The sequence below is a fragment of the Dipteris shenzhenensis genome, chromosome 31 (genome assembly GCF_047967505.1).
Source record: "Dipteris shenzhenensis isolate YYH24624 ecotype China chromosome 31, Dip_SZ_1.0, whole genome shotgun sequence".
NCBI lineage: Eukaryota > Viridiplantae > Streptophyta > Polypodiopsida > Gleicheniales > Dipteridaceae > Dipteris > Dipteris shenzhenensis.
Window position 1 is genome coordinate 10,699,974 of NC_141626.1, and position 13,230 is coordinate 10,713,203.

Genomic DNA, 13,230 nt, shown 5'->3' on the forward strand with positions numbered 1-13,230 from the left:
AAAAACTAACTTTTAAGGCTTATTAAAAAAAAAAAACCTCTATGGAAAAACGTCGCTATAAAATAGTATATCAGTGTCGCTATTTAGTGACACTTAAAAGTCGCTGTATAGTGACTTTTAATAAGAGTCGCTATATAGCGACGCTTCACGAAACACGCTTTTCATACCGACGATTAACACTAAGCGGGCGCTAAATGTCGGTACGTAAACGTCGCAATAGGATCCGTGTGTAGTAGTGGAAAAAGGGATTGAAAGAAAGATGAGCGAAGAGCAAATGGAGAAATTCAATAAGTTTTGTAGCCTCAGTAGCAAGGAGATGCAAAAGTGGATTGAGAGATATGAAGCGGCCAAAGCAGAAAGAATAGTTGCAAGGAAGAGATTCAAAGTAATTTATAGGTGATCACAACCATATCCACGAGATCTCGCCATTCTCCCCACTCACATGTCACTTGATTGGCTACAACTGGCTCTACGTAAAGCCAAACGTGATGGAGAGACAATAAACGAGTGCGAGCGAGAGTTATCATCTAGATGTATGATGCATGTAAGTTTCTTACCTCTTGACATAATTAAGTAATTATTTGTGGCAATATACGCTATAAAATAGATGCATCTTCATTGTTTTAATGATGCTCTTTTGCAGTACAAAACGTATAGTGCATTATGGTCATATGGATGACATTTTCAAGTGGAACGCATCGATTCAAAGAGAGTCATGTATGATTGTGGAGTCATGGCTAACTTCACATAAGATAACCGAGCAAGTACTTTGGATACCAATCTTCTCTCCTCATAGTTGGATTTTGTGGAACCATACGCGAAATCTATGAAATTGATTTCAAATGATTTAGTATTTTCATTCTCGACGTAAAATGGTTTAGAACTATTTACAACGGTTCCCATGCGACAGTGAGAAAAGACAGTAGTGGTTTCTTTGCAATAGACTCGACCAAACTTTGGACCGATGAAAGTGATACTTTTGTTCTTCTCGAGAATTGTGAGCAGATGCATACGATTATTTAATTAATTGAAGCTTTTGTTTTTAAAGATCCATTAATACATGTACTTAAGCATAATTTCATAGATATAATTGATGGCATTTGGCACCCATCTTCAATATAGGTGGTTTTTTATCCGGATCGTTCTGATCCAAGATGGTGGTATGTGATCCAAGTTGCACCACGAAGTAAGCAAATTTTTGAAGATAGAGATGTGGATATAGAGGTGCCACTACCGATGCCGAATCCAATTGATCTAGATGGATCTAGCGAAGAAGATGAAGATCACAATATGAGCCAAGAGGAAGATGCGCATAATGACATCGTACGGGAGGAAGGTGGAGATCATGATATTGAAGAAGAAGATGACGATCATCAAGAATCACCACACTTTATTGAAGAAGATGATCAAGTCTTAGGTGAACGTATGATGCTAGAGTACGATGATGATATAGGAGATCAAATCAGTATAGAGTTAGAGATAGACTTGTTTGGTGCGTTAGACTTGGCTTAGGATGAAGCCGTTGATGTAAATGCTCTTCATTGATTTTTTTCATCTGAAACTTGGACATAAATATATGAGCTTCAAACTTGATGTACATCCTCTTGTACTTTTATTCTCTCAAAGGATCAAACATGTATGAAAAGGAAAAAAAAATTATTATTGGGAAAAACTATCTTTTAAGGTCAGTATGGGAAAAAACACTCTCTGTTAAAATGTCGCTATAGGAAACTGTCTCACTGTCACTATATCACAAGTCTAATAAGTGTCACTATATAGTGACGCTCTTTAAACATCGCTATATTAGCGACACTTGTCTAAAGTCACTATATATAACGAATCTCATTTTGATTATCGATGATTAGCACCCCGTGCATGCTAAACGTCGATGCTTAATTAAACATCGGAATAGGGCCTGTGTGTAGTAGTGACACCTCGTATCACTACGCCCTTTAAAAGTTCCTAGTTCGTTTCCTCATCTTAAGATGTGGTGCCAAATTATTGATTATTAGTGTTCTAATATTACAGCACTGGTTGTAATTTAGGGTTTGGTAACATCGACAAACTATGAGACAGAATTTGATTATCGTAACTTGATGGAGAAGGTTGCCCCCAACTACTGCTAATTTTCTCTACTCAGAAACCCATTGGCCTGATATAGAGTGCCTCAGGCTAGTTTCGAAAGCATCCATGCATGCTTACCTCGCCTAAGAAAAGTAACCTCTTTGCTATGCTTATAAGCATTTGTACCACACCTTGTTTGTTTCTGGTGTCAGGTTCAAAGAGTTGTTCAATTCTCTGAAATGGTGATTTCAATGTTACAGTAGTTGAGGTGTCCTAGCACACAAACTATTCCAAACAAGTGACTTACTGCTCATAACTCTATATCTCAAAGTAAAAAATATCTACAGTATGTAAAGGATAGGCTATATGAGGACGATTGCAATATTAAGATAAGAGGTGACTGCTTTGGGGCAGGAATACCTTCAAAAACTGAAAGAGCTTGAACAAGCTTTTGATCTTTTTGGGTATACCGAGTCTTATGACTATTGTCCACACACACTCACATTAGTCCTTCAAGAAGCTTAACACTCTGGTTAGTCTACACCTCTCTTATCCAGGAGCTACTACCAAATTTTAGCACAGATAACCTTGTTGTTGCTCTAGACTATAGCTAGGACTCACACAACAGCGCCATCAAAAAGCTCAAGACTCTGGTCGGCATGCACCTCCAACAGAGGACCCGCTTTCAAAGACTCGAATTAGGAGAGCCTAGATATAAGTAGCTTATTGCCGCTCCGCACTACTTGTGGATCACCTCTGCTTACAATGGCGAAGATTAGGACTCCCGAGGACTTTGCTCCAGCTCCAAGTCCTCATCAAGACAACACAAAACATCTTGTGGAGTACACAGCAACATCAGGGGTTGCAGACGAGGAAAGGATAGAGAGAGGATGAATCTATATCTTTCAACAACAATAGCCATTTTTATGTGAGAGAGAGCCGTTTGGCAGTTTAAGGCCAACTAGTACCTTTTCGATCCCTCAGATGCCAAATTCCAATCAATGTATCAAACTTGATTAGGCTTGTGATATTCAGATCTTACAAGGAGAGCCACATTGACAATGGTGAATCTTCACACAAGTATCATTCACAGAGACATGAAAAAGAAAAGCATTCTGCGAGGTGAAAACTTAATTGTCAAGGTGTCAAATTTTGGCTTATCAAAGATCCAGTCTATGCTTAATCATACCCACATTAGCACTGTCCTTTAAAGATGTCCTACGCTTAATCACACCCACTTTGGCACAACCATAAAGGATAGGTTTGGTTGCCTAGACCTGTGGTCACATGAGTCATGTGATAACTAGGATCTCGGTGGACATAAAGACTTAAGATCACTAAGGTTTGATAATAAAGATTGGGGCACAAGAGTGTCGCAAGGGGATTTCATTATGGTCACAAGACTGAGACAAGGGGTTTCGTTCAAATTGAGGTGACAAGGATGCTTGCTATTATGGAAACCACTTGTTACGCAAGTGTCAACTAGCTCATTAGTGGCAAGCTACAAGTGATAATGTTGGTAAGCTCTAGGGAATGCTATCACGTCCATAAGCTTTGAGAAGGCGTGATGAAGATTTAAGCACTGAAATGCGCCAGCAATGCTAAGAAGCACAAAGACTTGGAGAAGAGCCTAAAGCTACAAGCTAGTAGTGAATGGAGCAATGAGTAACGTTCAATTTGGATCTTGCATGGCAATAGCGATCTTATATCTTGATGCCTCCATGAGTGACATAACACCTAACAAGATTGACTATGACAAGCTAGAAGCATACACTCTACAACTCAGTACCAGGAGGTTAGAAATGAACAATAGCTCCAAAGTCAACAATAAATTTGCCTCGAAACAAGTTTCTTCTAGCAGGTTCTTTTTTAAGTTAATAGCAAACATATCCTCTAATTTTTGGCTTTGAATCCAATGATCCATCTACTAATTTATATCTTAAGTATTGATGAAAGCTAGGTTTTGCAAGTCCTCTGCCAAATTTGAATTTTAGTATTCTCATGTGGTTTTTTCATTTTCTATTTATGGGCACAGGTTAACATGGGAGTCGTTAGAAAGATGTAAGCTTTATGGCTAATATGCAGAAATATGATTAAAGCTATTGGCATCCAGGTAATATGTCAGTATCTTATCCATTTGCAAGACTTATTCTTTGTGCTAATTATATTCTCGGTGTTAATATTCTCAGGACCCAAGGAAGGGCCCGTGCCCTCAGATTATAACTCTTTGAGGAAGGAAGCACGCTGCCTCCCCGCCCACACTATGTGTGGTTATAATAAATATATATTCTATATTATCATACAAATATTTTTAATTACTCGTCCATTCAAAATTGCTTGTTTTCAATCTAAATTCTTACAACATTCGTCTCTTTGATGCATCTTCTCAACACGAGGGAGCAAGGAAAGGCAAGGTCGAAGGGTGATACTACCTTTATTCAAATGGTTATAGTTTATGTGATAATATATTGTTATGACTGCAATGAGAATTAACTATAAGCTCTTGTAAGCGTCACCTCATTCATGTATTTATTGGGCTTCAGCTCCCAAAATTCATAAACAATATGGACAACGCCAAGTCAATAATAAATGACCACCCCTGACATTTGCAAAGAGGATCGGGTCCCAACGGACCCTGTTTCTCACATTTTAATTACTCATTCGCTTTTTTCCTTTAAAATTTTGATGAAATGCTAAGATTCAAGTTCAATTTCGAGTTAGTAGTTACGTGCTCGATGATTGAAAGGCTGGAAGCCTCAAATCTAGTTTAATTTGCATGATCTCGATTATCTCCCCAGGTGCTAACACCTTACATTCGCGTGATGACGATCAATGGGATAGAACTTTGAGTCTATTTTTAAAGGAATCTTCTTTTGATGTCATGGCTTTGATAGCTCACACCTAGACTTGACCTGCCTGCTAGATGAATTTATACGAAAGGCCTCAGGTTTCACTCATATCAAAGACCCTGTGCCCAGGCCAAAAGGCCGAGTTACAGATCACAGGCTAGGTAAGAGGACATAACAGAAATCTTACTATCAGGATCAGATCCACGAATTTGAGAGTAAGATAGTTCTCAGTTCTTCATAAACTCAAAATGTGCTTTGGCGGTGACATTTCGCAGAAACTTTGAACCCGTCCCGATCCGTGTCAGGTTCAGCCCTTTCCCGAACGCCGGGTGAGAAGGCTTCCAGCCAAGGGGAAGCCCAAAGCGTGTCGCAACCGGATAAGCCCCAGGAGAGGCACCTCAACAGCGGACGTTGCTCGGTGATGCGGCCTTTTCAAGGGTTTTGATGTTCTTAGTGCAGGCAAGAAGAAGGGGGCTGGAGGCACAGCGATACTATCACTTTTCTCAGACGCTTTAGCGGCAACACTTTGAAGCTTGTCAGATGGCTACGAAAACGACTTGTCGATAAGGAAACTATGCTAGGCATATGTTTAAGTTCTACGGTCTTTGGAGCAAAGTACGTATCTGGAACTCGTGAACTCGAATAATCGTCCCGTGCTCGAAAAAATTGGTAAGACCGACTCTGACCGGGTCTGACCGACTTCAGCATGACACAAGACTCACGAGTGGCAGGACAGAAACCTCATGGGCTCTCTTTGAGCAATCTGCGACGACGCTTATTACTTGTCTTCTTGTGGGATTCTCAACTTTATGGATAACAACCTGCACTCTGCGGCTCTCCCGATGCTGCGTACGTAATTTCGAGTACTGAAATCTTGAGGATGGAAACAGGTAGAACAGGGCCTGTAGGGATCTTTGACGATGGTTAAAGATAAAAGTGAAATATTCTAGGACGACGGAGAACGGAAGGCTGGAATGAAGGCAATAGAAGGGGAGTTGTGATGAGGAAATTGAAAGTAGCTTAAATTATGGGAATTAGGGTAAGCTAGAGGAGGGAAGATGCGAGGAGGGTATCAAATTCCAGTTGTGGTCCGCCACCCCCACAACGAACGCCCCTTCGAAATTTGAAAAACGCTGGTTCGCATTACGAAGTTCCTCACCTGGCGCGCTGCTCCCACCACATCAGATTCACATGCCCTTCCCTCTAAAGCACAACCTCCAAGATAAATTGATGAAATCTACGTTCCCCAGATCTTACTGCCATTAACTGCCAAAACCAGCTTATCAGAAAAGCAGATTGAACCGTTTGTCCCCCGCCCGCAGTTTTTCTGCTTTCCATGGCTTGTAAGTTGTATCTTATAGTGAGCTGTATCGCTCAGGCCAACTTGCCACTTGGGTGCTCTCGGTTCTTGATGTTTTAATATAGCATCAAATCAGGCACACTTGTGGTACGCTCGATGACCTCGGAAAAAGCTTAGTGGATACACAGCATTTGGAATCTTTTTCTCTCTTAAAGAGAGCTTTGAGGGAGGACGGTTGGAGATTTATACATCGTTAGATTACAAGGACAATCATTCACCATTGGATTCAACAGTGGGAAAATGGTAATTTTTAAAAATTTTGATTGTGAAAATTGAGGGTGTGCAGTTAACGTTTGCAGTTAAGTACTGTCTCCCTTTGTACGCTGAAAACATCGTCTTTGTTGCTTGCTTGTGCTGTGTTGATTCTCCACTACATGTTAGAGCCCTTCCTCACCAAAATACTCAATTGCATTTCTTTGATATGGGCTAACCGGATAGGGATACGAACAATAAGGTGTTTGCGTGCATAGTGTATTTTTGCATCGAGACGGTCGTTTTGAGCAATGCGTAGTCCAAAATAATCACCAAACAAAGCGACCAATCACCTTAAGGTTCAAGTGGAAAATTCCTCTTTCAACAAAAAGCATTGGACGGTACAACACTGATCCCGCTAATATTCCTCTTGGCGACAATGATGTCGTTGCAAGTTGCAATTCATTGCTTGCCACTAGTGCTATCCTGGGCAGAATCAGAGGTTGCCTTTTAAACTTGGAGAGAAGAATAATGAGGCTGCCGTTACAAGTTGAAATTCATTTCTAGTGCGCTCCTGGGCAGAATCAAAGGCTGCCTTAAACTGGGAGAGAAGAATAATGAGGCTATCTTACCTGTGTTTAGTTTTAAGAACTCTCATAGGTCAAGTTTATGGGCAATTGAGACTTGCAGAAAGGAATTTCTATTGTCTACATCCGGGCATAGATCGCCACTTTGACGGGGGCATTGTGCGAGGAACCAAAAGGACACGAATCCAAGGGGTTCAACAGTACAAATAAAATAGACAAAAACCAAACACTGAAAATGCAAGTGTATACAAACAGGTCATGCTACAATCAAGGAATGGGAGGAATGCAATGGCATGAAACTTCAATTGGATAGAGATCAGAAGAGGAGAAAGATGTATGATATGACCTGACAGATGGAGAAGCAAAGAACTAATTGTATAATGGATTAAAGATGGTGGCCGGTGGCTTGCCACAGGTTGCACACTAGTGTATCTTATATGTGACATGTGAACTTTCTTAAGAGCCTTATTCTATTCCTTGTGCTAACACTCCAAAAGAGAAAGGAGAAGATGATTCCGTGTAACAAGAGTGCACAATTGCATGTGAGCTCCTAGAATGTTGCGAAACGTGACCTTGATACATATGTTACACATATAATGTAGCTCCAAGTCTTATTATGCATGGAAATTCACAAAATGAGAATGCAACTCTCCACTACCTCTAATGAAGCTAATGGGCCTAGCACAAGACTAAACTTATTTTCCCATTAGCTTATGTTGATCAATGTTCTTACAATGTGTTTTTTTCTTTTGGTTTCAAATTAAAGAGTAAAGAGAGTTTGAGAAACTAAAGAGAATTACCTTCTCATGGCTCATCCATGAGTCCACGACTAGTTGCTAATTACAACATTATAAGCTCTAAATGTTAACATCATTTAAAAACACTAACATTGTTGTATCTTTCAATAACAATACTAAACAAGCCACATAAATTCACAACAAGACAAAGCACCCACAGATGTGCACACAAACGCGTTTACTGAACTAAAAAAAAACTTACAGACACGTCTATTTACGTGTTTAGAGACCCGCATCTAATAGCGCGTCTATATAGCACACAGACGTGCATATAGACGCGCCTCTAGATACGTAAATAGATGCTCTGCTAAAAAATTTAAAAAATAGACAGATGCATCCTTAAACGCGTGTATAGATGCATTTATAAACGGCCTTATAGACGCTTTTATAGATGCGCAAATAGACACACCCCGAACAGATAGATGCGTATATAGACACACTGATAGACGCGCTACATAATATATTTTTTTTAATTTACAGAATGCTGTGTATGCTATATAGTTACAGGAATCCCATTTCCACATTGTGTAATTCAATTCTTACAGCCAACCGCATTTTAATTACAATTTCAAATAAAACATTACAACTCCAAAACACAATAAAATTGAAAGCTCAAAAAGTGCTTGTATGTACATATAGCACGAAGCTAAGGCACGTCATGTGGCTTCAAGTACAAAAAATAAGAGGAGTGTATATACAAGAGGCACGAAGCCAAGCCAGTGGATTTAAGTACAAAAAAGAGTAGCTAGCACTACTTCTATGACTAATCTATGTTCTCCACATCCTCGCTTCCTTCCACGCTCCCTTCTACACTCCCTTCTATGCTCCCTTCTCCGCCTCCTTCCTCGTCTTCTTCCTCGTCTTCTTGTGCAGGGACCTGTAAACAAGGGACAACATATATCAATGTATGAAAAATCAAATCTTTACTTATAATATTGACATTATTTAATTACTTTCAAATACCTTGGGGGCCGCTCTAGTAGCCCGGATATACTGCTCCTCAGTAATCAACCCGTCATGATAGAAGTGCTTCCATGTATCTCCTCTACGATGGTGGTGGTGGTAGGCTGTCTCGACAGGAGTAGGGTATCTACCCACGATCTCAAGCTGCAAGACGACACAATTTGCAGAGGGGTTAGTACAAAGAAACAACCTCCTAATAAACTACATAAGCAATATAATTTGAGATCGATACTTACAAATTGGGCCTCCCATGATTCAACACCCCCTGCTCCAAAATGCACGCTTCCATATTGCTCCATCTGGATCCTTCGTGCCTCAACGTGTTGCACACTGGGGTCCTCCCTCGCTGACTTCATTGCTTTCTTCCACTCACACTTGTGAGCGGTGTGGGGTAGGCCCCTTGGTGGTTGACCTCCCTCAAGCCTGGCAAGCTCCGCTAGTGCCTGCCTCTTAAGCGAAGATCTTTTATTGCCAAGTATCGTAACAATCTTTGACTTGGCCCATTTATCTGTGAACTGACAATTGGGGGGTTAGGATACCTAGAGCGAACAGCAGTGAGGGTCTCATCAGCCAACCTCTTTGGATGGTCTTTGTAGTGGATAAAGCAATCTCTGTAATTGTTAGCAATTACAGAGTGCATGAAGGCCATGATGTCCTTCCCCCGTGCATCCATCAAGATGCCTCCTGACTGAGTGATGTCATAGAAGATCGTACCATCACCCGAAGGCATGTCCAAATCATCTGAATCATCATCGTCCCCACCACCACCCCTCCCAAAGTACTGTGACATGCATGCCCCACCGCTCTCCCTGCTACTACGCCTGCTACCATGTCGTGTCGAGCTAGTACGCTGGCCACTCGTAGGTGGAGACTGCACGGGACTACATGGACCACCCGCTTGATCCCATGCATATCATCTACCATTTGGGAGCATTTGAATGGGACACGAGATTCCGTAGGCATAAGGGAGGATCTACGTACCACAGGGAGGATGCGTGAAGCTTGGCCACAAGAGAGACCAAATGGGTGTGTTTTTTTACCTCGTGCACCGTGGAGGTTATCAAAACTTGAGATGGTGGTGGTGAAGCACGCTATTACTACAATTCGTACTCCCACTGGATGCATGAGGTGTTTGAAGGGAGCCTTTACAAAGAGCAAGAAAAGAGGTGTACATCAATTATATGGCTTGAAATCTCATGATTGGCACAAGATGCTCCAAGTAAGTATTTTATCTGCATAATATCTTTTTCCTTTCAAATTTGTGAGTAAAGAATTATAAGCAACTAATCAACCACCTCCTCGTGGGTTCAGTTCATACTACCTATTAGCATTTCACGTAGTGCATCGAAGGACGTGAAGGATTATATTTACAAGATGGGCGAGCTTGTGAGGTACTTTACATGATACAAAATATGATGCATATCAATGCTCCATGCAAGGTGTTCATATTGCTAATATGGTGTACTTTTTCATTTCTAGGTATGTGAGCTCAAAGGAAATAGATCCCACCACGCTTGAGAATGCTCGAGTTATGTCAGTGGAGGTGGTTTGTTTAGTAGAGGAGACATTTCCACGTTCTATTCTCACAAGCCAACTACATCTTATAGTGCATTTGGTGGATGAGATTGCTATATACAGTACTATACATGCACGATGGTTGTTCTTCCTCGAGCACTTCATGAAGACCTTGAAGGGCTTCATGAGACAAAATGCAAGACCCGAAGGTAGCATGGCCGAGGGTTGGTTGGTACAAGAGTCACTACCCGTGAGGTTGAGCCTACCATTGGTGATGCTGATTTCGATGAGCACATGAGTAGCATAAGTAGTAGTGGGTTGAATGTATTTGTAGATCTAAACACTTGTTTGGATTTTGAAGTAGATAGTTTGGCAAGGGTTGATCTCATTGAGGATGAGATTGAACCGTAGCCCATCATTGATATTGGCAAAACTATTTTACATATTGTCTCATTCTCCTCACCTCACTTAATTCTTGTATATGTGGGCTTGCAAAAAAGCATTGATGTTTTTGTTAAAGTTATGTCCTTTGGTAATCATGAGCAATGTTTGGAAAGCAGTGATGTACACCAAAATCTCACTTTCTGTATTCTCTGTTTTGCGTCTAAATACGGGTTTAATTCTCAGTGTAAATGCGCTAATAGACGTGCTAATACACGTGCAAATAGACGCGCTGATAAATGCAATGTTAGACGGGCATGCATTTTCTTAGTGTAGGCGTGCAAATAGACGTGTTAATACACGCGCAAATAGACGAGCTGTTAGATGCGCTATTAGAAGCGCCCGTAATTTCTCTATTCAAGCAATGCCTATAGACGCGCCCACTATTTTGCGCGTCTATCAAGCGCGTCTATAGTTGCTTTGTGTTGTGATTCTTTCCAAAGTAAATTTATTGAAAGAGAAAATGCTTATTAAAATGCATTCTATAGTAGTGATGAGGAAAGGCGATAGATATAGGAGCAAAGAAACTTAAAAGACATGTGGCAAGAAATGGATTATGCAAGAACCAAGTGTCAATGCCAAGTGCAAGCTTTGCTCACATAGACAACCTATGTGATAACACTGCTGTGATAGTGAAAGAAGAAATAGAAGAAAGAGCTCCTGAGAGTATATGTTTGAAGCTGTTGAATTAGTTTGTCTAAAGCTTTTGAATTAGTTTTACTTCTTTCGGGTGAAATGTATGGGGTAGTTCTTTGATGAACATAGGTCCTTTATATTAGATATGCACCCATAGCCTCGTGCAACTCTCATTAGAGGTACTTTTGTAAATAGCATTTTATAGCCCTTGTTGGGATGTTTTTGTCAAATGGTTTTGTACAATGATATTCTTGCATCATGATTTTCTTCTTCCGTAAGCAATGGATATAATGCTCTTCCATTTATTTAATTCTTCGTGCTTTTATAAATTATGTATATCCATTATGCATTTGAAACATTCAAATGCTCCTTTTTTATTTCACGACGCAATGTAAATTACATTGCACTACGCAATGTAATTAAACCACGATTGGTTTTGTGGAATCTGCATGGAGCCCCTATCCCTCGCGTCTTTGTTTGCGCTGCTGTGGGCAATGTTCCTCGAATCGTCACCAAGAAGGGGATGGAGGGGTTGATTCCAGGACTGCGTGGGTTTCATCAATCAGGGCCCTGTTTCAAGTGGGGAGGCCACGTGATGCGGATAAAACCGCATAGATTGACGATAACTGATAACTTCAATCGGTTACCCGGCTTCTTCCGCCATAGCTTTTCGCATACAATATAGTTTCTGCCCCATCCTAATTCCAGTCATGCTCCCCTCCGAGCTGACTCCAGTCATTATCTTTTACTTTTCCCATTGCCCTTCAACTTCAGTACTGTCTCCATATTGTTGCCTTATTCCCTAATGTTTTATATCGTGCATTGCGCTTCTCTCTAAACATCATAGTACATCCATGATCCTAGAATGTGTCAAGTTGGCTACCCTGGCCTTGTAAGTTGCCTTCCTATGAAGGATGTCCGCACAGATCTCGATTGTCCCAAGCTGCAAGAGGAGCTTCTTTCTTCCCATCCATCTCAAACTTAAGCTTCGCGATCGGTAGATAACGCAGTGTGCAGCATGGGCAGGGGGAAGGTTATCGTCCGTAAACTCGAAAATGCTACGAGAAGACAAGTGACTTTCTCTAAACGCCGTGGAGGGTTGCTCAAGAAAGCAAATGAACTTTCCGTCCTGTGTGATGCTGAAGTCGGACTCGTTATTTTTTCGAGCACGGGAAGAATGTTTGAATTTGCAAGTTCCAGGTATTGGTTCTCCTCCATCTTTGAACAAATGCACGTCGCCTATCTAGATCTCGCAGTGTATGGATATGATGAGGCCGGCATAGTAATCGTTCGAATTTCAGAGAATCACAGGTACTGACACACTTTGTGGCCATCCAGAGTAATCAATCCACGGGACTATATTATCCCAAAAGTCCTCTCCAAAAGATGGATAGATAGAGTTCAGCGTCCGCCTGGTATAGAATTAGTTCCTTTTCGATGCCATGTCCTAAGGATAGATTTCGGGGTGTTTAGTTTGTCGTTAGCTTAGGCAGCGAGCCCCAGCATCGCCGGAGCTCTTTTCCAGTGCCGAAATGTCTATAAGCATGCTTATAGACATAAGTTTATCATCTCTCCACTTATGTGCACAAGCATATGAGTAGCTTAGTGACAAAAGCTTATAACTTCCGAAGGTGAAGTCATGGGTTAAATCCCCATCTGGGGGATTTCTTCTCATTTGTCTATAAGCTTTTGTCTATTATAAGCTTTTGTACCTAGTGGACAGCTTTTCTGGCGACCGACTGGGTGATCCGATTGGCTTGATACTTTGCACATGCCTCAAAATAGGCCTGGATTAACGTGCATGCAAAGTATATAGCTCTAATGTG

The 13,230-nt window shown here is 41.0% G+C and overlaps 1 protein-coding gene across 1 annotated transcript in view; it reads left to right on the forward strand.

Annotated features, from left to right (window-relative positions):
• The first annotated feature begins 12,326 nt into the window (after positions 1–12,326).
• LOC147881014 (MADS-box transcription factor 23-like) overlaps positions 12,327–13,230 on the forward strand; it is a 22,162-nt gene continuing 21,258 nt past the window's right edge. The window contains exon 1 of the mRNA XM_087402192.1: positions 12,327–12,604. Within this exon, the coding sequence (XP_087258318.1) occupies positions 12,423–12,604 (182 nt within the window). The 5' untranslated portion in view covers positions 12,327–12,422. The remainder of the gene's footprint in view (positions 12,605–13,230) is intronic.